General features: G+C 45.8%; 2 protein-coding genes across 2 annotated transcripts; one reads left to right on the top strand and one right to left on the bottom strand.

Annotated features, from left to right (window-relative positions):
• Positions 1-6,735: 6,735 nt before the first annotated feature.
• ND-MLRQ (NADH dehydrogenase (ubiquinone) MLRQ subunit) lies at positions 6,736-13,245 on the top strand. Its single transcript, XM_089548576.1, has 4 exons — positions 6,736-6,879; positions 7,515-7,603; positions 11,959-12,016; positions 13,115-13,245. Exons 1-4 carry the CDS (start codon positions 6,838-6,840, stop codon positions 13,169-13,171), a joined length of 246 nt encoding a protein of 81 aa, XP_089404702.1. The 5' UTR covers positions 6,736-6,837; the 3' UTR covers positions 13,172-13,245.
• A 5,135-nt stretch (positions 13,246-18,380) lies between these two features.
• Rrp46 (exosome complex component Rrp46) lies at positions 18,381-24,641 on the bottom strand. Its single transcript, XM_089548575.1, has 5 exons — positions 24,268-24,641; positions 24,070-24,183; positions 23,435-23,556; positions 21,458-21,598; positions 18,381-18,613 (listed from the first exon to the last, which is right to left on the bottom strand). The coding sequence occupies exons 1-5, from the start codon at positions 24,371-24,373 to the stop codon at positions 18,401-18,403; spliced, it is 696 nt and encodes a 231-aa protein (XP_089404701.1). The 5' UTR covers positions 24,374-24,641; the 3' UTR covers positions 18,381-18,400.

The following is a 24,641-nucleotide window of genomic DNA, read 5'->3' as shown; positions in this document are numbered from 1 at the left end:
AGTACACATATATCTGCCTCCCTGAACTCTGTACATAGTTTTCAAGGTATACATGTGCATCATGGTTGACTAATTTCACTGTATATTATCGAAGCGCACGAGATGGGAAGCAAGAACTGCGATCAGCTAAGTCTCCTACAAATTTTGCACTATACGTGCAATGGTTGTGGTTCCTGGTTTCTCGGCGTAAAAAAAAAAAAAAAACTGGTTGTCACGTGCCAAAGCTGCGAAATGCAGCCGCCGAATCTCACCGGGAAGAGAGAAGAGCTGGGATGGCATGTTCCGCGGCAGTTTTGGCTTGCCCGGAAAGTTAACCATGTCAATTGGGAACAAGCCCAGAAAAAAAGAAAAGAGGCGCCTGGATGACGAAGGCTATCCACTTATAGCATTCCATGACGCCATTTTTGCAAGCGTGTTGGCAGATACACCCTGGGGCATAGTGATCTGAAGGGGGCCTTCGACAACGTGAAGCATTCCAAGATTCTGGACAATCTACAGGGTACTCACTGCGGAAAGCGTACCTTTAATTACATCAAGGCTTTCTTGCAAGATAGGCAAGCGCACATCAGGATTGGCGACACGAGGTCCAAGGCGATACCTATGGGCACCAGGGGGACGCCTCAGGGAGCAGTCCTTTCTCCACTGCTCTTCAACGTTGCCCTCATGCACCTGCCGGAACAACTTAATGCCATAAGGGGAATCCGCCACGCCCTATACGCGGATGACATAACCATATGGACAACGGAGGGAAACATGGGACAGATGGAGGAGGCCCTCCAAGAGGCTGCCAGTACGGTTGAAAACTATGCTGAAGAATGCGGACTGCGCTGTTCCCCGGACAAGTCGGAGCTCCTCGTCCTGCGAGGGAAGGGGGATACTGCATCGCTGGAAATCTCGGTCCATGATACACCTATTCCCGAGGTGGAAACAATACGGATTTTGGGGCTGCTCATTAACAACAAGGGTGTGAACGCAGCAGCGATCACCAAGCTCCGAACGGTGTGCGAACAAGTCATCCGTATGATATCTCGGATCACACGCAAGAAAAACGGCATGCAAGAACAGGATACCCTTAGACTAATACAGGCCTTTGTCATCTGCAGGATACTGTACGTGGCCCCGTACCTTCGTTTGAGGAAGACCGATCTAAACCACCTGGACGTTATCATTCGAACGGCTTATAAGAAGGCACTCGGCCTACCCATGAAAGCATCTACGGAGCGCCTACTAAAACTAGGGGTACACGTACAACACGGCTGATGAATTGATTAGCGCCCATCTTACAAGCCAGGTAGTGCGACTGGCCACAACTACGACCGGCCGCAGGGTCTTAGAAGATTTAAACATTAGCTTTCCGCAGCAAGTGGCTAGGAGACAAGATATACCTAAAGAGTGGAAGAGCAAATTCCTTCCGCTTCCGCTTCCCAAAAACATGCACCCGGAGCATCATCATGCTAGACGAGTGGCGAGGAGCAAGAAGATGAACGAGTGCTATTCAACAAAAGAAGGAGCCTTCTTCTTGGACGCTGCGGGTACTGTACAAGGAATATCAACAATCTCAGTGGTGCACCAAATGCAAGTCGTGGACGGGCTTTCAGTTCGTAACGGGGATACACAGGCTATGGAGGAAGTAGCGATAGCCCTAGCCGCAACGCACTCCGAATCTAAATACATAGTTACAGATTCCCAGGCGGCTTATAGAAACTATATGCGTGGCAGAATCACGCCGCTAGCCTGCAAAATTCTTAGTCAATGTAGGACTTAGCTGAACGGAAGGAATTAATATGGGTACCAGGTCACCAGGGAGTTGAAGGAAACGAGCGCGCACACGCTTCGGCCCGAGCTTTTCTTCCCCGGCATCCTTCTACGTCCTCCCTTCCTGATTCTGGCTCCCCCTCTCCGCTAACGACATATTCAGAAATATTGCAACATTTGCGCCTTGAAAGGCAGACACTCCCGAGGCCCGCTAAGGGTTTCAGTAAATCAGAGGAATGTCACCTTCGCAGGCTACAAACTATGTCTTTCAATAACCCAGCTACGCTTCACGCCATTGAGCCCGAGTGCTTTTCGGCACAGTGCAAATTTTGTGGCCAGAAGGCAAACTTGTATCACATGGTATGGGCTTGTCAGAAAAATGACAGCATTGAGATCATAAATCAGCCAACGCGGGAGGGCTGGGAGGCGGCCCTGTCCAGCTCGGACCTCGAGGAACAACGAGCCCTCGTCGCCAGAGCACGGGCTGCGGCTTTCACCAACGGCGTCCCGGACTAGGGACCCGATCAGCCTTCCCTTCAACTAAGGCTTTAATAAACGTTTTCATCATCATCATCCCAACCTACGCAGCCAGTAGGCGTGTCGTGTACACCACAGGATAGCGGGCGTTCAGTGTACGAAAAAGCTTCATCCATTTAAACTTCATTCAGGCCTTGATGCACGAGATTGAATGATGCACTGCGAAATTCGCACACTGACAACTACTCTACACATGCATACATCATTTCAATCTGCGCGCGAAAACAACGATGAAAATATTCTTCAGTAATGTTGTGACACCGGCAGTCGCTTCGGAGGTGCCAGCGCCCGCACTAACAAGACACTGTTCCTGGCCATCCTCACTTCTAAAGCTTGTTGAGGAGCCGCATGCTTTTCTACCTCAAGAAGACGCACCCACACAGCTATATATACAACCTCCATCTCGAGTGCCTGTGTCACGGGTCTACGGCGACAAATGCAAAAAAGGATTCTTGAGGATGAATTTTAATTGTGAAGCGACTGTGGAATACTGTAAGCTACTGTTTACAAAGTATTGAAGGTAACGGTCCATTCTTCAGATACGTAGCAAAACCATTCTTTTAAAGTTAGTTTTAATCATGTGCAACATTAATTCCTATATTTCCCGTAGCCTCTCAAGTCTTGCTAATGCCAGCAAAGACAATTATTCCCTCCTTCCTAACTTGAATTTTCTATTTATTTGAGCTATTGTGAGAATTGCGGGGTTACCACATTTCTTTATTTCGTTATTTTGAATTAATTTTATACGACCGCTGATTCCCCACGGAAATCATTATTTATGCGTCTATAGGACGGGCGACTTTCGTTTTTGACATAAGTGACCGACGGTACAGGTTTCCGTCTACTTACGGCCGCGGTCGTTCACGAGGGTAAAACAGTAGACGCCCTTACTTTCAAGGCCCAGTCAGCAATTCACGCAGAAGAGGTTGCCATCGCTTTGGCAGCCTCTGACACCTCCTCCAAATACATAATCACCGACTCACGAGGGGCTTGTCGAAACGTCACGCAAGGGTGGGTTACTCCCCTAGCTTATCGTATTTACCAAAATTGTAGCCGAGACTCGGATCCCGCGCACCGATCTATCGTTTGGGCTCCAGGTCACCAAGGCGTCCACGGAAATGAGGCAGCCGACGCCGCCGCCCGCGCGCTCTCTCTCCGGGCATTTCCCACGGGACCCGACGCCGACCAGGACTTCCATTTCAATCCGATTTACACTTTTAAGGAAATATGCGATTATTACAAATCCACGCACCAAACTCTTCCCATCCCATGCAAAGGGCTGGGGAAGGTCAACGAGCGGTACTCCTGCGCCTGCTCACCAACACGATGTTGTGCCCGGCAATTCTAAAGCATTTCGATCCTAAATTCGACGGGTGGTGCTCACACTGTGGGGAGGTGTCTGACACCTACCACATGGTGTGGGCCTGCCAGCAGAACCCATCCCTACCCCCTATCCCGAACCCCACCCGAGAGGACTGGGAGGCGACCCTGTCCGGTTGCTGCACCCTCGAGGCCCAAAGGGCCTTAACGCAGCGCGCCCTGGCTGCGGCAAACGCCAATGGTGTGCCTGACTAGGCATCCCACCTAGTGGTTGTAAGGGCGTGACCCTTCAGGTCACGACCCCCAACACCTCTCTCTATGATTAATAAATGTTTTCACCACCACCACCACCACTTTGACCACATGCTTCCTAGAAATGCAAACAATTTGGTGTTAATGATCTGGTAGAGGTGCATTTAAACAATTTCCAGCCTCCACTACGGCACCTCTTTCTCCTTTAACTCTCACCTTCCTGTATTCCTTTGGCGTGGTTCGGGTGTCCACCCAGATGTGAGACAATTACTGCACCATTTCCTCTCCTCAAAAACCGATTTTACAATTTCCATAACCGTACTGCAGTTGGTCAAATGCTTAGGGGAATCCCCCAAAGTGGAGTAGATTTGTAATAAGGGAGTAATTATTCTCTGACATCCACCCGAGCGCATCCATACGGCTACAAAGGAAAGCTACTGCAGTATTCACAGATGCCTCCCAGCAAAACAAAAAGGATATTGGCATGTATTCCAAGGCTATTGCAGCTATATATTGCATTAATTTCGCACCCCTGATATTAAACCTCTACATTCGTCGCTGAGTTCCTTGCGATCTAGCTCTTACTAAAATACGCTGAAAAACCTCTCGGGGTATTCTTTGGTACAGCGGATTTCCAGCATTTCAGTAAGGCGGAAATTTTGGCGAGTTGGTAAGTAATCATCATTTAGCTCACAGCGCGACAAGAACAGGACACGAGACGAAATTGAGACTAACACAAACGAGCGCATTTGGCGCATTTGGCAAGCGCATCCAGCATTCGGCATTTCCAGGATGGTACCCGCCTTGACGTGTCTGCCTATTCTGCTCAGGGCAATGCGAGGTGTCCATGACCCTCTTTCGCGGCAGGATGTCACGACTGAATGAGAGAGAGAGATATGTTCAGTTTATGGGACCTTATGCCGATCTGGGTTCTCAGATCCGTCGAACCTTTGTCATGTGGTGAAAAATTGAGTCACTCGATCACTTACTCCTGCCCTGCTGGCTTTTGGCTTTTCTGCGAACTTATCTGCAGATCGCCTCGTTCGATTGGGCATAACCTTCCTGATCCGGTTCTTCTCTCCTTTGGCGCCAGCACCAGAGGATATATCCTGACATCTATGTGCGATTCTGATCCTTAATATATCATTGCGTCCGGGAGATTCCTGCGTTATAATTTTCTAAATGTCATTACTTTTAACTAAAAAGCTATCCACGAACTTAACAAATGTGCTCTCCTCTTTGAATTCGCAACGCACCCTGCGAATCCCCACCGTGGGTGTGTGCCACTTTAACAGCTAACAACAACTTTGTCAAGCAGATTGCCACTTTTTTCTTGCCTCCTCCATCAATTTGTAAGCGAGGAAATAAGCGTATTATTGTAAAAGGGAGCAAGCAGGATATAAGAACGATGGAAATAAGATGGGCTTGTTGGTTAAAGAACAGCGCTTACGCAGGACGGAGCAAGAACACAACACAGGCGCTGCGTTCTTGCTTCGTACTGTGTCAGTGCTGTTTCTACCATTATGTACCATGAAGAAGGATCTCTAGCTGACCAATTTACATGACGGCGTGTGATGGATTTTATTGGTTAAGACGTGCGGCTGAAACCGAGACACATTAACTGTCAGCTTCCTCACTACTCGACGGTCACCTCAACAGCGCCATGAGAAAGCGATGAAGGTGGAAGCGAAAGAAGGAAGAGAGAAAAAAGGCCATAGTGTGTGTCTGTGGGGGGGGGGGGGGGGGGGGTCGGAATAATTTCGGCCACCTAGGGATCTGTAATGAGCACTGGCATCGCACAGCACACGGGCGCAATAAACAAACAAACAAGCAAGCAATTTACTTTTCGCCTCCAACTAAACGCGGCCGCCCTGGCCGGATTTGAACCCGGGTCGGCTTCTGGACGCCCGACACGGAGGAAGGAAAAGACAGGAGAAGCATTAGAGCCATTACATCCTAAGGGTAATGAGAGAGGCTCCAGGTATGCCAGGTGCATTGCGAAAAGCGTGCAACGGTGTCATTGCTAGGGGTGGCTTGGTGGCCGTTGTCTCCGCGGGGCGACGAAGAGGCACGGAAGAGGAGGGAGCTGCTTCATCGGTTTGCCTGGCGGCAGTGGTCGAGTCGTTAGGCGCCTAGCAAAACAAAGAGCACGTGGACACTTCATCAACGCCATAAGGGAACGAGCGAAGGAGAGAGTGAAAGAAGGAAGGAAGAGGCGTCCCAATAGATTGCTCCGGACTTTCGACCACTCTATTCAGCCGACATCGCTACTCTTCTGCATTCCGCCCTCATTGAAACGCGCTTGGCATGCTGCTGCCTCAGGGATTTAAACTCGCGTCCTCAGGACCAACAGCTGCGCCGTAACGAGAGCCAGAAGATAATGGGGGAAAAATAGAAGAGAGAGAAAGAGGTCTCGTCGTTTTGGGGGATATTTTAAATAGCAGTTCTTGCATCGTTTCCATCCCGATGGCTTCTACATTGGCGGAGCTAACAGGAAAATGATGATGCTCATTATCCTCTCCTAGGGTATGCTGTCTCGTCTTGCGCATGTTCTACAGCGTAGAGTTCACTAATCAAACGAAACCGATGTCTGTATCCGTGGAAACAGCACACAGGAAGAGGCGACACAAGGTGCTGTCCTTGTTCAAAAACGTTGGTCCTTGTTGTGCCCTGTTCTTGATAAGTAATGCAGAAATGCAAAGCATTAAGTGAAGTGCGTTAATTCGTTCGCTATAAAGGAAACGTGGCATTGCGTGTACATTTCAGGACGAAAAAAAATCGTAAAATAAAAAATAGCGCGAAAGCGCGAAATATATCCCACAGCAGCTGCGTTAGAAACTTCCGAGCCGAAGGCAAAGCCGAAGCCAATAGAGGCTGCAGGTAAAGTGCAGCAGAATCGCCCTACGCTTTGCTCTTTCGCTTACTGCGACTTCACCTTGAGGACAGTGAGGACTTTGCTCCCATACGCGCATCATGAGGAGTTTCTCGTTGCAGGGGATGAGGAGGCACCCAGCCGTAAGTAAATAAGAAGTGATTTGCTCGGTATCATTTTTCGTTGTATAAAGCAGATATAGCTAGCCGGTGCTCTCGTACGAGAAGTCTAACCCTAAGGTCGCTTTAACTGTCTAGGGGGCTGCGTATACGTGGTCTTGAGAGAAGTTTAACGCTGAACAGTTCGCCGTTAATCACCAAAACTTAATGCAACTCGTTTGCAAAGCCATTTTAATGACTTTATGCTGCGAGCTAAACTCGGGGGCCGCAGCAGCAGATTACTCCGCATGTGCTGCCGTTCTCAAGGTTACAAAGCAACACCTAACGTAGTTGTTGCCACTGTGACTCCTCGTTTCCGTCAGTTTGTACTTACATATCCCAGCTTAATTTGTGATAGGCGATTTAAAACTGTTGTCAGCCTTTAAGAAACGCGTCGTCTGCTCTTCCGCGTGATGAATAAAGCCACAACTGACTGTGAAGAGCACCTATCCTTGCCCCTATCCTGTGGTGGGCTTGCGTCTGTGATCAGGAATTGCTCCGGTATGAATGTCTATGTGAGGTTTGGAACCTTGTGGACGTTTCGAATATGCTCAAGTGCTTACTTTGCATGCGGTAAGCAGGGTCTTTATGACCGACATTTTCACGTTTCTTGTCCGCAGCTCATTCCCCTGGTTACAATTGTCGGCGTCGGGATGGCAGGAGCAGTATTCTACACTGCTCGTCTCGCGCTCAGGAACCCGGATGTCAGGTAATAGTAAGCGCTTACGACTCTGGAATTGAGTTGTTCAGCTAACCCTGTTAGTTCTAGATTTGGGTCTGCGTAAAACATCATCATAGGAATTGTAATGTAGTTTGCATGACTTCCGAAGAACGTACCAGTTGCTGAAAGAATCATGCACTTCATGAACAAATGAACTTACTTTGGGTGTTTTGCGAATGTAGGTGCCATCCAGCAATTTTCATTACGTAGGTTTAGAGACCGTCAACAGAATGTCAACCTCACATTCAATTGGTAGTTCTTGTACAAAGCCTGAAAGTTGAAAAATACTGCTGATTTGCACTTAATGCATGGCACAAAGTAATAAGGAATGAATTTGTTCCTGCACATGTAAGAATCATGGTGTGGTTCGTTGATTATCAGTTGTGCCAAGTCCGACATTTCTCTTGCAAAAGGCATTTGATCCTTCCTATTAAAGTTTTGCCTTAGCAAGTGACTTTCCCCTTCGAATGTTCTTTAGCATGTAGTGTTTCTTGTCAATGCTTGCATGTTCATTATTCAGTGTTCTGTGTGGCCAAAAATAATGGATCACACAGGTGATCTGTGGGTGCTCTCCTATTGCGGACCTATGAAGGCGCTTCATATGTTAGCAAATAATTTTGGCCATTGCTTTCGGCCTTTGCAAGTTGTAGCTGCGCTGGTCTCCAAAAATATATTGGATCATGTGTTATTTCCGTTCTGTTGTGGTGCCTTAGTGGAGTGGCTATGTTCAGCTACTGATTCAAAGGTTGCGAATCAAACCCATTTTTATTGGTCCTCTTAAAAGGCCTGAAAAAAAGAAAAAACAAACATGAATGAGAGAGGGAGCCTGGACAAGCAGAGCTTTGCCAGGCTTAAAGGTGTTATGACGTTGTTCTTCAGACTCGAGCTGTTTATTGCATTTTGTTTGCTATACATCTAGGAACAAATTGACGAAATATGGGCTCATTTGATGCAGCGAGTAATTTGTAATTGAATTTTTAAAAGTCCTCCTGAACCATGCGGCAGGCAGGCAACACTGGCACGCTCGTAGTTCTTGGCAACATAGACTGATGGTCACATGCTTCCTCGCGATTGAACGACTGAACCGAGCGTAGTGCGCATAGGGGAGTAAGTTGTTCGTTGTTCAGGCTTGAGTTGCGGTTTGGTGAAGGGGGGAAGTTGGAGAGGGACAAAGGCAACAAAGGCCTGTGTCCTTCCCTGTTCTGACTTCTGTGCTGTGTCGGCGACTTCATCACAATGTGCCACGGCCGTGCTCGGGCTGGCATGCATTCTGCTCTGCACCGACCGTGCGCGTGGCAGTTTTGCAGCAGACGACGACGCTGTCAGTTTATGACGTCACTCAGGCTGCTTCAATATGGTTGTCCCTGCCAGGGGGAGGGGCTTAGAGCAGATAACTTTAAATTACAATTTCTAGCTCAATAGCGCGCTTAGAGCCCTACTTCTTTTTTAAGTATGCATAATAAAGTCGTGGCTAGTAGCTGCAACTTAAAAGCAAGGTTTGTTGGTAGACCAGGTCATGACCCTTTTAAAGCCAATTCAAGGAAAGTGAAAAGGGACTAAGCACTCGAAACGCAAGAAAGCGTTTTAAGGCAAAAGTTAAGCCCAGAGTTAAAATTACCAAGTTGTCGTTCCAGGATACAATGAGAAAGAAAATCAAATGAAAACGGGACAGATCACCCCAGGCCAGGTAGGTAGGTGACACAGGAGAGCTTGGAGGCAGCAGCTAAAGAAATGAGGGAGAGCCGAACAGAACGCTCATTGGAAGCAAAGATCTGCAGGAATATGACGGAAGCAAAACGAGCAGGTAATAATAGCCTGGCGTAAAACTTTATAAAAGAAACATAAAGGACCATAGACTCCCAATTTTAGTCGCGCATTTATTGTTTTTCGTACGATGCATTAGTCACTAGAATATGTGGTTCACCATGTATATTCGCATATGACTGCTAAATAATTTATAATTGAATTTCTTCTTGCAAATAATGACTGTGAATAGTTGGGAGTTTTTAGGCCACGTGAGGCACACAGAAAAAAAATGCAGTTTTGCCGTTGGTATGTTTGTTGGCTTTCCAGCTCTTGAAGCAGGCTAGCCTAAGCATTGTAGTGGATTAAAACTGTGTATCATTGATTTTATTGCAGTTTGTTTTTCATACATAAGTCACATGTCCTAACACTGCCGGCGAGTCACGGCTGTCGTTTGGTTGGTGAACCCGAAACCGTAAGCGCATCAGTAAGAAATTACAGCATAGATTATTTAGCGGCCGTGGGCAAATATCACATGGCAAATTTGTAGTCTAATGTCTGACACATGATTTGAAAGAAGAATACGGGCAACTAAATTAGGCGTCTATTGTCCTTTAAGGCAACTGGAAAGCAGTGGAGCAGAACATCTAGAAAGGCGAGGGTAAAATTTTTGTGTGCATCACGTGGAATCGTATCTAGCCGTGGCGGCTGCATTTTGATACAGGCAAAGTGCAGAAACGGCCGTGCACTGTGTGATGCCAGTGCACGTTAGAGAACTCCAAGTTGTCCTAAATTAATCCAGAGACCTCCAGTATGGTCTCCGCTCTATCCCACATGCCGCTTCGGGAATTTGAATGCTACATATTACCACTACTATCAGTACCATTATGCAAGCATTGCAAATACACAAGTCCACAACTGCCATTCTTTGTGTTTGCTGTTACGTGCGCCATTCACTTTATGTGCACATTGGCTGGGGCCTTATGCATATGCATTATGGTGTGTAAGTTCATTTTATTAGTGCATGTGACCTGCTGTGGTGACTCAGTGTCTTTGATGTTGGGCTGCTAAGCTGAAGGCCACAAGATTGAACATCAGCAGTGGTGGTTGCATTTTGATGGAGGCATAAGTCAGAAACTTGTGCGCTGTGCAATGCCACTGCTCATTAAGGAGTCCCAGGCACTCGGAATAATCTATTGCCCCCTGATATGGCCTCCCAGTTAGCTTACATGCAGTTTTTGGGCGTTCAGTTCTACATATTGTACCATCATACCATGCCATGCCGTACCACTATAGTCGAATACTACTTAAGTTTGCAGCGAAGCTCCGCCCACATTCACGATCTCCGCATAGAATTTCTCCACGACAAAAAAGTACTTCATTTAAACTTTTCTTGTTACCTAAGCAAGAAGCTAACCACCAGACAACATTACAAGCTCAACAATTTTGGTGCCTGTGGCTTGTTTAACACCGTCAAACATTAAAAAGCTGATTCTCTTTACTGTTGCGATTGTTCAGCAGAGTAACACAGGGTGCCACGGACCATGGCCCAGTGTTACCAACTGTTTTGTTTTTTAAGTAGTATCCTGCTGTAGTGATTTTCTTTTGATCATCGTCATTTATTGTACCCGTAAAGGCCTAAGTGGCATTTACATAATGGAGCAAACAAGGAAAAGGGAATGAGGGGCTCATTATAAATATGACAGAAGCCAACAGCCACAGAAACCAAGGGGCACAGGGGATTTTAATTAATTTTATTTTTATTTTGTGGTGTTGATCAATTTAGAATATCACTATGTTATCGCTTAAAGCTAATTGATTAGAAAAGCAGAAGAAAAAACAACCACATGCCGCCGGTGGGATCCGAACCCACGACCTCCGAATTACGCGTCCGGTGCTCTACCGCTGAGCTACGGCGACGGCTGTCAAATCTTCTGCTTTTGGGGGTATTTATGTTTACAAATAACCTAACCTTGGGAGTGTTCATCACCGCCACCCACGTTCGTAAGCGGCGGACGTGGCACGTCCTGAGTTACCGCTGATGTGACGTAGAACGTCATCGAACGGCGAGGGTGGAAGCTGTGTGGAACCCTCTTATGCTTCCTATGGCGTCAAGGCTGCCAGAACCGAGGCCCTCGTTAAGCAATTAAGCAAACAAGGGAAAGGGAATGAGGGGCTCGTTATAAATATGACAGAAGCCAACAGCCACAGAAACCAAGGGGTAAGATATAAAACACATAAGATGGAACACAGGCATCACACAGTGTTTAGTACAGAAATATAAGAAATATGGTGACAAAAACATCTAGAAAATTGTTCACCATATGTATGTTTTCTCTTTTTTTCCTGTAATTTGTTGAATATGGTACGTAACACCTGCCCCAGTCCGTGAGGGTATTCCAAATAAAAAAAAAAATAGAACAGATGGCTGGTTTTGCTTAGCCTTATTACCAGTTCTGAGGTAAAATTTTATCTCCGCTCATTTTTTTTCTTTTAAAACTCTGCTGGCAAGGCAAAAATGGCCTTAAACATTACATGGCAGGCTTATATTGCAGTAATGTGCTTTTGTGATGGCAGCATTTGCGTTCTAAATATTGCAGCTGGAACAAGAAGACCAACCCTGAACCGTGGCAGGAATACCAGAACAAGCAATACAAGGTATGGAGAAAGAAGTCTGTTGCTTGCCCGATTAGCCCTGGACCAGAAGGCAGCCAACGAGAACAAGCAGGAGCTTTGATGTGTTGTGGTGTTTCAGCAGACATATAATTTTTCCTACCTTGTTTGTTTCTAAGGGAGCAATGAGCATGGAAAAAGTGCCTACTTATGAACATTATGAAGCATTCGGACTGTGTGCTGACTGTTACAGTGTTAAAAGTGCACCATCAAATGGTTCTCTCGCTTATTCGTGCCGAAATTTGATGAGAGGTGGCATACTACCATCTTGCCTTTTCAGTACCAAGTTTGGATGATATACTCACCTGATTTGATCAGAATTAATTAGAAATCGGCACTGTCTGCAGCATCAGTCACACAAGACAAGCAGCTTTCGCATCACTGATACCGGTGGTGGTGCCTGGTGCCTATATGAGGAACGGTTATTTTATTCCGGCAGGCACTAACCAAACTTTGAGACAATTTGTGTAAACAAAGTCTTCTGTGCACATTATTTTTAAAACAGTCGAGAAAGCATTTTCAAATGAGCTGCTCATCTTCCTCTCCCCCCAACTCAAATGGAAAACAACAGTTGCTCAGATAGGCACCAGACTACGGTATCAGTCTTATGAAAGCTGCTTGTTTTCAGGTCACTGATGCTGCAGAGGACAGTCTCGTGCGCTGTGCATTGGATGTCATTGTCTTCATCATTTTCCATCTGTGTGCAATGGATTGGAAACACACAGTTATTGCATTGCCCTCTTAACCTGAGTCGAAAATTGAAGCCGAAACCAAAGTGAAAACTGAAGTGCGAGTGCATCTAATTCGCATTTGGCCTAACCATACTTAATCGTCTTATCATTTTTTGCTAAAAGATTGTGAAAGCAACTAACTTAATCCCCAGCACAGGTACGAGTGGCACAAAAAATTGTTTGAGAGAATTGGTGAGAGAGAGAGAGAGGTTCATAGTTTCTGAAGTTGTGTGTCATCAGTGAGGTTGCTGGATGAAGCTGTTTAGGTGTTCGTGTTACACCACCCTCTTTATATCCCTGCTTTGTTGTGTTATTTGCCTACATTCTCTGCATTTCTTATTTCTTTCTCCAGTTCTATTCTACGAGAGACTACAGCACCGTGCCGAAGGATCAGCGGCCCGAGTTCTAAGCTGGTGCCCCTTCCTTCTGCATATGTATAGCTCGGTGTTGCAATAGGTGAATAAACATTGCTTGTAACAGCTACTACATTTGCTCATCCGTGCTCAAATGTAAGCAGCCTGCAAATCAATGACATGTGCTTGACTGACAGCTCTTTGTTGCTAGAAGAACCTGTGGAGCATGAGGAATGTGTGAAAATGTTTCTCTATTCATATATATGTGCAGAGGGTAAAAGTTGGAGGACGCTTAAGCATTGCCTTAAAGAGTGGAATGAGACAGCGTGTCGCAGCCTGCCAGGGAGTGCGGAGCGCCATCGCCCGTTCGGCACGATGCCTAGCCCATTGGACAAATCACCCGGAGTCTCTAGGAGACCTCTCAACAAACCCGATGCCACGAACACCAGCATAGCTTTTGCGCCGAACGAACGGACAGCAAGCCGCAAGCTTTGTGGTGAACGCGCCTTGCATGTGCACTGCGTTGTTCGCCGCCCTGCGTCCCCGTACAGCCCCACTGCGCCAAAACGAGATGAGCGAGAGGTGCTGCTGTCGCACGCTATCTGTTGGGGCAGTGGCATACATTGCGAGGAGGAGGTTTTAGTGGGCGCAGTCTGATGGCGTTACGTGCGCGCCAAGCGAAGAGGGGATTTTTAGCTTACACACATCATTGAAAACAGTAAATGTTTTGTTGCAAATCTGGCATACTGCTATATTCTCGTACGATATTTATCTTTACCTCCCTGCTGCTTTTACTTAGTTTAGCTAAGGAACCCTGCTTCTGCAGAATCTTTTATTTCATTCACATTTAGTAGGTTTTCGTCCCTCTTATAGCTGCCGCGGTGGCTCAGTGGCTATGGTGCTCGGCTGCTGGCCCAAAAGACGTGGGTTCGATCCCGGCCGCGGCGGCTGAATTTCTTTGGAGGAGAAATTCGAGGCCCGTGTACTGTGCGATGTCAGTGCACGTTAAAGAACCCCAGGTGGTCGAAATTTTCGGAGCCCTCCACTACGACGTCTCTCATAGTCTTAGTCGCTTTGGGACGTTAAACCCCATAAACCAACCAACCAATTGTCCCTCTTATCACACCTTGTGATTGGGGCACTATGGCTATTACCTGAATGCTATGCTTGACAGCTTGTACTTATCACTGCTGGCATAGTTAAGCACGTCCTGCGGCAATATTTTTTTTGCCTGTGTTTTGCTCTGTTGTAAAAAGGTGTCGTTCCAGTTGGCTGTCAACTCAAAGGCTCTAGGGACAAAAATTATAATTGACTTTTGGGTAGAAGTGCAGTTAAAAATATGAATATATAGGCAAGGCAGTGCGTTTCTCTAGTTTGAAGGCCCAAAATTCATTGGCACCTGTATTGTTTCTTCCATTATGCTTTTGTTTGCATAGGGTTGAAAGGGTAACGGTGAATTGCAAGCTGGTGCTGGCATTTCGTGTAACTGCACCTTATAGAGCTATCATTTAACCGTGGTTTTCATTACGAAACGAACTTAAATGTGCTTCCTTTGTTGTCAACACTTCTTTGTGAGCTAGTTCACCTTGCTAAATTCCACCGAGTTGCCTAATTCGCTGCCAAGGACATATGTGTTGTGAACTTTGGCAATTTGCGGCTGTTAAAGCAAGCTTTCATTTCTCGCTGTTTTGTTGTAGGTTATGGCAGAGCATTACAAAAAGATGCGCATCAATGATGCTTATGTAAAAAATATGCAGCTGAAGTGAAGGATGCGTTGGCTCTGGGATCACCCCTGGACTTGGTACTTGGACTTGGTAGTGCAGTAACTTCATACCTTGCAGAAGCTAAATGGTGGTCACTTTCAACTGCCAGCAGTAATTCTAATGGGGTGCTTAATGCTTTGTGCTATTGCATGAGTGACGACCTGGACGTCAGCGCACCATGTGTTCTAAACTCGCGGGTCACTGCCCGTATGTACTTGTCGGTGCTTGCGGTACTTGAGCATTAGTCGTAAACATAGTCTGCTAAAGCTTTGCTATCATTGGTAAAGATGAGCAACGCTATTCCATGAGCTATGCTCGTGGAAAGAAAAATTCTCGGGTTGCAGTATTTAACCAGAGCTTGTCTGCAAAAGCAGCTGAAACTATAACTTGAGGGCATGGAAGTTATTGGACTTGTGCAAAGGCCTTCTGCTGATGTGTAAACAGCCGTTTATATTCAGCTGCATTTTCTTCAACTTGTGTAAATTGTGTGCTGTATGCTTTCAGAATTCAAAATTAACCTGGAGCCTTGCCTTAGTGTCCTTCATAGCCTGTGTACAGTTTCGTGATGCTCAAAGGGACGCTGAGTACAAGCCTCGTGCAATTTTTGTTCTTGGTAAAATTCGATCCTGTGGCTCTTTCGTAGTATGTTGACATTTGTCTGCCAGCAAAAGGTGCATTTGTTATTGAGAAAATTGCATTTAAAAATTTGCCCACCTGTTCATTCAAACACTTATCTACACCAAAAAAGATTCCATTTGGTTTGGTTTATGGGGTTTAACATCTGAAAGTGACTCTGGCTGTGAGGGACACTGTAGTGGAGGGCTTCGGATAACTTCGAACACCTAGGGTTCTTCAACACGCAGTGACATCGCACGGTATGTGGGCCTCTAGCGTGACTTTGTTGCTTTGCTTTCACCTCTTAAATGTAGTGCTCAAAAAGAAAAATTATATCAAAGCACGGTGTGAATGATGTTCAAAGGAATTTTCAGCTGTTTTCTGCAGATGGAACTGTGTTTTAGATATGCTGGTTTTCGGTATGCAGTAGAGTGCCTGCACAAATGGAAGCTTTTATTAGCTGAGTGGGTCTTGTTTGTGACATAACCCCCTCAGTTCTGAAGACTAATGCAGTCTTTGGTCGCTTTTGATCGCTCTAGAGCACTCTGAGAGGCGACTGCACGTTCGGCTGGGCGAAACCGGACGCCCCAACTACATTCGGCCTACTTTCTTCCCAAAGGAGTTGGGCGCTTTGGGTCACATGGGTACTCCCACCAATACTAGCACGGAGCTGGCATGGCGGCAATATGTGGTGGGGTAGTCGGCAGTGGCTGCGGAGTGGCTCTGTGGCATCGTTTTGATGTTCTTGTGGTCGAGTTATGCACAGGCCTCATGGCAATGAAGTTCATTAGGGTGTGCCGGTGTCACAGAACGCTTCTTTGCTGTTCATAGCATTATACAGGTCACCACGCTACTATCAAGTGACTGAGCCAGCAGCATTAGCAAATATGGTTATAACTTAGCACGTGGGTCCTCCTGCGCGGTGACTTTACACATGCATTTCTGATGAGACACCTTTGCAGCTGTGTTACTATGACTGCGAATGCAGTAGACGTGTTCCTTAAGCGGAAAAAAAATATATATGTGGACAGTGAAAGTGCAACATTTTTGTGGCTTATAGCAGTGTCAGCTGGTGAATATCAGGATGATGATGCTGACCAAGCTCGAAAATCTTGAGTCGGTGCCGATCAAACAGTTTTGTCAGCAAACGCTCGGAGGGTGGAATGTAGATGTGCTTTGACGGAATTATAAGATACGGAATTAATAAAATGCGCCAAATGTTGCTACCAGTCAGTTGGTGCCAAGCGAAAAGTTTTCACGTCTTGCTTCCATCACATAACCACTCTCAAAGTACCTCACATATTTGGCTTGATGGGCGCCTCTTCCGACTCGGGATTAAGAGCTGGCCACGATCTCTGTGCTCTAAACCAAAGGATCAAAATGACCAGTTGAAGACTCGATAGCGATCATGATGTCTCCAGCTCTACCTTTTTCAATGGAGGCAAAATGCAAATGCACCATCACAGCCAGCGCGCTGCATCAGGAAACACCACTGCGTTTCTGCACCACCAGCCTCTACCTTGCCTGACCCTTTGTATGTCAGTTTTGGGCACTGCTGTTCCAGTTAGGAAGCAGCACAGCATAACAGAACCTGGACATTTACTCTTCGTACCTGATCCTTTTGGACATCAGGCATGTCAGGGAAGAGTTTGCACAAGACGTTACATGCATGCAGGAAGGCACTTGTGAATGCTGTACAGGATTCGTGGGTAGTGCAAAAGAACTTCAAATATCGAAATGTTGCTTTCTTTGTATCTGAGGCTTTCCCATTGCCTAGGGCATTGCTAACATGCCCGAGTATGCATGAGCAGACTCCCAAGCACGGTGTTCCCCATCCCCAGCCAGTTATGCAGCATCACACTGAATTCTTTCATCTTATAATAAACTCTGGCACATCACCAACCAAAAACTTTAATTTAAAACCCAACGTTTCGGAGCTCGCTCTGCTCCTTCAGGGGTGACTGCGGGCAGCAGCTACAGTCTTTGAGTGTGCATAGAGGGGAGCCGGAGGTCAAAAGGAAAAAAGCGGCATGGGGGAGGGGTTAAGGCTGCGAGTCCCTTGTTGGACTGTATGGAGGTGGTCAGCGGTGGCCACTGATTGCCTTCGGACAGTCCGACAACGGGACTCGCAACGGGGGGGCTAACGAATAGGGTTCAGCTTAAGGACAATGCAGCGAGCTATGGAAAAAATGATAGGTGCGACGTGAGGAGACCGCAAGCGGGCAGTGTGGGTGAGGGAACAAATGCGGATTAGTGACATCCTAGTCGAAATCAAGAGGAAGAAATGGGCTTGGGCAGGGCATGTAATAAGGCAAGATAACCGATGGTCCTTAATGGTAACAGAGTGGATTCCAAGAGAAGGCAAGCATAGCAGGGGTTGCCAGAAAGTTAGGTGGGCATATGAGATAAAAAGTTTGCGGGATATGGTGGCTGCAGTGGCTCAGGACAGGGTTAATTGGAGAGACATGGGAGAGGCCTTTGCCCTGCGGTGGGCGTAGTCAGGCTGATAATGGGTAATGGCTGCAAGTCCAACAACAAGACTCGCAGCCTTAACCCCCCCCCCCCTCCCCCCACACCTTTCGCATTACCGCTTTCCTTCTTTACACTTTCTGCTCCCCTCCATGCGTAATTAAAGACGCTAGCTATTGCCCCCCAGTCACACCCGAAGGAGCCGAGCCGGCTCCGAAATGTTGAGTTTTAAAATCTATGTCATCAAACCCAACCAGGCAGATCTGTCATCATGTTTAGTTTTCAAATCTTTCATCTAATGGTGTACCTGTGCGATACGAGTGGCATTTTATTTCTGCTGATGGAGCAAATGCAAGTGAATCATCAGAAAAGTGTGTTTCAGGGCCCCATCAACAAAAAAAAAAATGACAGACGGGGCTAAGGATGGGGTGAAAAGCTTTAATCCGCATCACTGCCTCCCTCTGGGACGAGTAACTTGTGGTAACGCCTTTCCAAGGCATCCTGGTAAAAGGCAAAGATTTCGCCCACTGCAGCCTGGCACAGAGCCAGGCATTTCTGGAACTCGTCCCTGGAAAACTGGCCCGTGGTATGAGTTGACACCAGCTTGGACTCTTGGCTTTCAAAGGAGAGGGTACACACGGCTTTTGCTTCCTAGAGGAAGAAAAATGTTTTCCATTTTGAACCAGAAAAAATGATCATGCAACATAGCTGCTGCTTAGCACATATACGCATGTGGCAAAACGGGCATGATGGGAGCAGAAGAAAAGAGGGCCACCAGAACATACTGCTGAATTTTTTTCTTCCAACCCAATCAGATGCACGCCAAGTGAGGACTGTCACATACTATCCAGCTCAATATGAACATCAGCGGTGCTCCAAAGTTAGCATTTAATATCCGGTGAAAAGAACACAGTACCCTAAATGTCTGTCTGTACGGTGGTTCGAATGACGGCACATTAATTTATTGTAAAGCCGAAAACCCGAGTAGCTGAGTTCAGTCTGGATGTATTGCAAATTATGCTAAGTGCGATATTACATATTGTCGGCATCAATGGAGACATAATGCTGCGGTTGCGCATGATTATGGACGACAAAATAACTGATGGTGAAGAAATATAAATTTGGTCATATTTAGCGAGTGGTCATTGCAGCTTAAAGGAGTAATAAGGGAGTAGTTCTCATTGACATCCACCCGAGCGCAGCCATACGGCTTAAAGGGGCTGCGAAACACTGCTTGGGGGGATACCGGCTATACTTCAGGTGGATTCTTTACATCACACAGATGCTGACTTAAAAAGAATTACAGGAATCGATGCACAGGAACGGGAGTTATTCAGTGAAGAAATTTCAAAATACAAGCAAACAAAACGCTGCCCTCAACTCGATTTTGGCGGGGCTTCCCACTTCTATTTCGGTCTCCCAATGACGGCACCTGGCGCAACCAATCAAAACAGCCTGCCAGAGCACGTTGCGGAAGTTCGTACTCCATGGTTGCCTGCTCTCTGTAACTCATTCTTGCTGAGGCTAGCAGCGTCGTTTCCATGCCAGAGCGCCCCTGGTGGTGTATTTTTATTTTACTTGCTTTGCAGGGCTTTTATCTAAGACAAAGAAGTTGTTTTTGTTGATCTAGTATAAAACGCAGACAGGTGACAAACTGTGTCTCTATTTATTCACACAATTTGAAGTATATTTACTGTTTGTCCGATCATCAAGCTCGCGCCAGGTGATGTCATATCCGCTGCTAAAAACCTGCCACTGTGTGGTGACACCATCAGAGCCATGAAGTTGTTTTTGGGAGGACATTAAAATATTAAAAAACGGAATGTATGCGGTATTACCGACGCTAATAGCACCATTATAACTCACTGTATGCAATCAACAGGCAAAACAGTTGACTAAAATTGTGTTTCTGGGCCCCTTTAAAGGAGTATAAACACCTAACTTTTGGGTGCATGTTTCCTTCTTTGGAATGCCTGCGACTTCAAAGTGTGGTTATAGGTCACATGAGGCATGAAAAAACTGCAATACTATCACTGCTTATACATTCGTTGTGATTCCAGCTGTCGAGGAAGGCTGGCCTCAGCACTTTAGTGAATTAAAATGATGAAGCAGAATTATACTGGCATTTTTCCATGCCTCGCGTGACATATAACCACACTTTGCACTGAAAAACATCATAAACAAACCATGGCACAGATTTCAGTTCTTTTAAGGTGCAGTCAGTCAGCTACAAAAGTTGGTTCAGCAAACTTGACTCACAATTAGACCTAATGAAGAGGTATTTTTTTCATTTGTGTATTTACAATTATAATCCTTGCATTTATCACAAAACACACATCAGACAAAAGAAACGAACGCACAAGACAAAACCTGAAACAAGAAAGGAAGCCGAAAGATGGAAAAAGAAAGGAACATGGGCTACTGCAGGAGTTGGGAGATAAAACAACAAAGTCACAGACTAGCGGCACCAAGAAATTTTCTAGCTATATCGAGCGTACATAGCTACATAAAGAATTCCAGCATTCAATAATTGGGAGAGAAGTAATTAAAATTTAAACTCTGATTCCCGCGTAGAAAAAGCAATAGAAAACCTTTATTATGGGTAATTTTTCTTGGAATAGTGTATTTGCACATCACATCATTAATGTGGAAATTTGTTGTCTGGATAATGGACAGGGTGAAAATGCACGGTGCCCATTAGGCTCCATGTATTTTGCTACTTTAAGATAAGCAGTGAGGAGAACACGACAACTTCCCAAGCCATACATTTCCGTTAGTATATTTTGAGTGCAGGGTGCCCGCCCAAGGCATGGCAAAAGCTGTAATTTGCCTCAATGATGGACTCTTTTTGGCTTTTCATGCTTTATTGCCCAATTTTCCACAACTGCACGCCTTATCATTTGGTGTGACACATTGTTTGAATTGATGCATTCAGCACCTGCGTGCAGGTATTTAAAGCAGTTTCCGAGATGTCAGGAGCTGTTGTAGGATATGTGTTTTATGGAATGAGGTGCTTCAAATTGAACTGCAGCTTTCTGAATATAATGATGGTAGCTAGGATAATGCACTTGAATACCTAATTTCTACTGAACTGCACATAGCTATGAGCAAGAGCAGACTTAAATCGCAAAGCAATAAATATTCCTTGTTTTTCTTTACAATTTATTATTCTGAACAATTTGTCTTATGGAAAGTTTTGGTTAGAAACCGAACTGTCTGTATAAACAAGCTACGACTCTTCAGACAACAGTAGTTCCTTGGAGGTAACAGTTTAGAAAATGGCAAGTGCTTGGTAATGGTATGAAGCGGTCTGAATCAATAAGGCTGCAGAAATACTTGCAGCATTCAGTATCACAATGTGCAGGAAAGAGAAAAAGACCCAAGTAGAAAGGTGCGACTTTGTTGAAACAATCAGTGTCATGCCAGTGAACTTAAGTTTTGGTAACACAGCCTTGGCAGTCCTATTCTAGAGAGGGTTTAAAGTACCTGGCTCACCTCTTCCTGTTGGCTGTTGGGGTCAAGCACGACTGTTCCCACTTGAGTGATCGCAGCTGTGACTGCTGCTATGTGGCATTTCATGCTGACTGCAGCATCGATTAATGCTAGACAGGCAGCATTTATGCAACATGCCAAAAGCTGGAAAAGGGCTTGGTTAAGGATAGCCTGTGGCCTCACTTTAGTGCTGTAGTGATGCCTCAGTCATAAAACCTCCTTTCCATCCAACTAAGGACAATGACACAAAGAACAGCCTGGGAAAAGCCAGCATTCGGACAGAAAAAAAAAAAGGGAAAGGGAAAGACTCATCTTGAGTGATCGCAGCTGTGACTGCTGCTATGTGGCATTTCATGCTGACTGCAGCATCGATTAATGCTAGACAGGCAGCATTTATGCAACATGCCAAAAGCTGGAAAAGGGCTTGGTTAAGGATAGCCTGTGGCCTCACTTTAGTGCTGTAGTGATGCCTTAGTCATAAAACCTCCTTTCCATCCAACTAAGGACAATGACACAAAGAACAGCCTGGGAAAAGCCAGCATTCGGACAGAAAAAAAAAAGGGAAAGGGAAAGACTCATAAAGCTGAGCAAAACTGCACTGCACTACATGAGCTGGAACAGTTGCATGGCTGGGGCAAGTCTGCCTTCTCTGAGATGAAAAATTTTGTTTGGTTTGGCTTCGTTTATAGGCGTTTAACGTCCCAAAGTGACTCAGGCTATGAGGGACACCATAGTGAAGGTCTCTGGAAATTTCGACCACCTGGGGTTCTTTAACGTGCACTGACATCGCACAGTACACAGGCCTCCAGAATTTCGCCTCCATCGAAATTCGACCGCCGCGGCCGGGACAGAACCTGCATCTTTTGTGTCAGCAGCCGAGCATCGTAACCAATGAGCCACCGCGGCAGCGTAACTACGCCATAAAATGTTGTGTAGGCCCAGAGGCCCATAGCAGACAGCATGGAGGAAACTTATAAGGGAAGAACTGTTGCACATACAGCTGCCATATTTTGTGTGTATAATTCACAGGACCGCCAAGTTTGAGATGTGTATAGCTAAACAGGCTGAACTTTTGTTCAGGTCTGACGAGGTTATGCAAGCACATTCAGGCTGCATGCAAATATGGAAAATCACATATTCAAAGCTAGTCCACAAGCTCTAAAAAAAAAAAATGGCTTCCTGATTTGCAAGAGTTACTGAAACTTCCTAGTACCTCCACTTGCAAAACTTAAAAGGCTAATATGCTTGACACAGCAGTGGGAGCACAGATTTTTCTAGGCTTAGATGGCTGTGCACTGTTTGTGCTAACTCAGGCAGTTTATACAAAAATGAGAATGAAATGCCTCTTTTTCAGTTTAAATCTGAAAACCAGTAAGTAGTGACGGCCACCGTGTTGCTGCATGAACCTGTGCCAGTCATAAGCATGGTGGCCTGTGATTGGAAGCAACTCACTCTGGAGGAACATGACGGGGAAAGTGGATCAGAGTCAAGCGCTGTCCAAGATCTCGCACAGGTACCTGGACCCCAACCAGAACAGCAAGTGACTGTTGCAGGACCCCAACCAGAACAGCAAGTGACTGTTGCAGCATGAGTGAAAGACATTAGTTAGTTACTGTTTATGGATTGCCTCAGCACTCACGAATGGGGGTTCGGAGGATACCTTAATCTTTTCTTTCCGTTAACTAAAGAATGCAATTTAGAAAAGGTGTATTGTATAATCGCCTGTCGACGAATAAGCCATGTTCAAGAATGATGAATCGGGTGATGTTCTTTCAATGGCATTTTTCCAACGATACCAAAACTATAAAAATTCTTTAAGGCCTCAAATTCTTCACCTGTGAGGAAGTAAAATGCTAGCTACTCGAAGAAATCACAATCTCTGTTTCTTACTTTGTGATTAAACATGCTGTTATTGTGTGCATTAAGTACCCGAACAGACTTTTTTTCACTGTCAAAGGACAAGAAACAGCAAAAGGATACACCTCCATCATTGTGCAACTCTTGGCATGTGAATGAAATGCAGGAACGTGGATGTAAGGCTGTCAACATGGCAGTCTCCAGGGTGCTCCTCACAACCTTTTCAGACATCCGATCTGAGCAGCCTGGAAAAACCCACGAGGCCATTTGTAAATGACGGCATCAGATGACAGAAACGGAAGTAAAGTAAAATGTCTCGTGGCCAAAGTGCCTGCGCGCTGCGCTATGCCTTTTGCATTAAAGACAAGGAAAATAGACGTTGGCATTCTTTTGCAACAGCAAGGTAACTTTTATGCACGATCTATCTTCTCGCGCACGAACTACAGGAAATTTCATGCCGTAGAAGCAAAACGTTTTAGTTTCTATAGCACAAGACATGACACTGAAGTAAATCATTCAACAAATATTGGCCTCAATCCAAGTAAATCACTCGGATGATGAATATCAATATGCTTTTAAATGCAGTCGCAAGAATAAAACAGCCCGAAAGGTCAACTAATTTCCCATTCACCCGGTTTTCGCAGGGTACCCAAAGCATGTGCTAGATTAAAAATACAGTCTTTAGACATATCCGGTGAGAATAAACGCAGAAAGAATAAGCTTAAAATAAACGTTATAAAAGACCTGAAGTTACTCACTTTGCTGCCCTGATTTTGATCGAAAGAACACTTCGACCGTGGCCTTCTCATGCAGCTCGCGCGCTTGTTTTACTTCAGCGGGTCCGTAAACGCCCGCTTGAACGACAGTTTCTCCTACACAAGGAAAACGAGCAAACATGTTCACAAAACGATCACATCGGCTTCACTGAAAACCATGCTGCAAGAACTTAGTTTCACCTTGGGCCAAAATCGCTGATCCGTCGGGACGCGAAAGATTTGAAAACTTCGCGGCTAACTTGCGAAGACGTCCCGTATAAGCTGTATCCACTACTGACGAACCCATTCTGAAAGTATGACGCTGCTGTGGTCCTGAAAAAGGAATGCTTCAAAGTGACACACAGATGTGGCCACGGTAAGATGCGATTAACAACGAAAAACGCCTCGCCACAACGCAGTTCCAGACCACGCATCAACTGGCCAGCCGCTTCAAAAACGTATGGGAGCCGCCATCTTGTACTCTAAGAAACCTGGACAGATGAATACGCTAACCTACGATGCAGTAAGTTGCACCGCGGCACTAAGCGACATACGCAATACCCTTTCCCGAGTCC

This window comes from Amblyomma mixtum, chromosome 6 (genome assembly GCF_055824585.1).
Source record: "Amblyomma mixtum isolate Tamu chromosome 6, ASM5582458v1, whole genome shotgun sequence".
Classification (NCBI taxonomy): domain Eukaryota; kingdom Metazoa; phylum Arthropoda; class Arachnida; order Ixodida; family Ixodidae; genus Amblyomma; species Amblyomma mixtum.
The sequence above is the reverse complement of the archived record's forward strand: the minus strand, read 5'-3'. Positions and strand labels throughout refer to the sequence as shown.

What these genes read in the sequence shown, in the direction of transcription:
- Rrp46 (XM_089548575.1), bottom strand. Translation starts at nt 24,373, where the DNA reads ATGGGTTCGTCAGTAGTGGATACAGCTTATACGGGACGTCTTCGCAAG. An exon ending in ATCAGCGATTTTGGCCCAAG is followed by an intron (nt 24,184 to 24,267) that starts GTGAAACTAAGT and finishes TTCCTTGTGTAG; the next exon opens with GAGAAACTGTCGTTCAAGCG. An exon ending in ATCAAAATCAGGGCAGCAAA is followed by an intron (nt 23,557 to 24,069) that starts GTGAGTAACTTC and finishes GGGTTTTTCCAG; the next exon opens with GCTGCTCAGATCGGATGTCT.
- ND-MLRQ (XM_089548576.1), top strand. Translation starts at nt 6,838, where the DNA reads ATGAGGAGTTTCTCGTTGCAGGGGATGAGGAGGCACCCAGCC. An exon ending in GGATGAGGAGGCACCCAGCC is followed by an intron (nt 6,880 to 7,514) that starts GTAAGTAAATAA and finishes TCTTGTCCGCAG; the next exon opens with CTCATTCCCCTGGTTACAAT. An exon ending in ACCAGAACAAGCAATACAAG is followed by an intron (nt 12,017 to 13,114) that starts GTATGGAGAAAG and finishes TTCTTTCTCCAG; the next exon opens with TTCTATTCTACGAGAGACTA.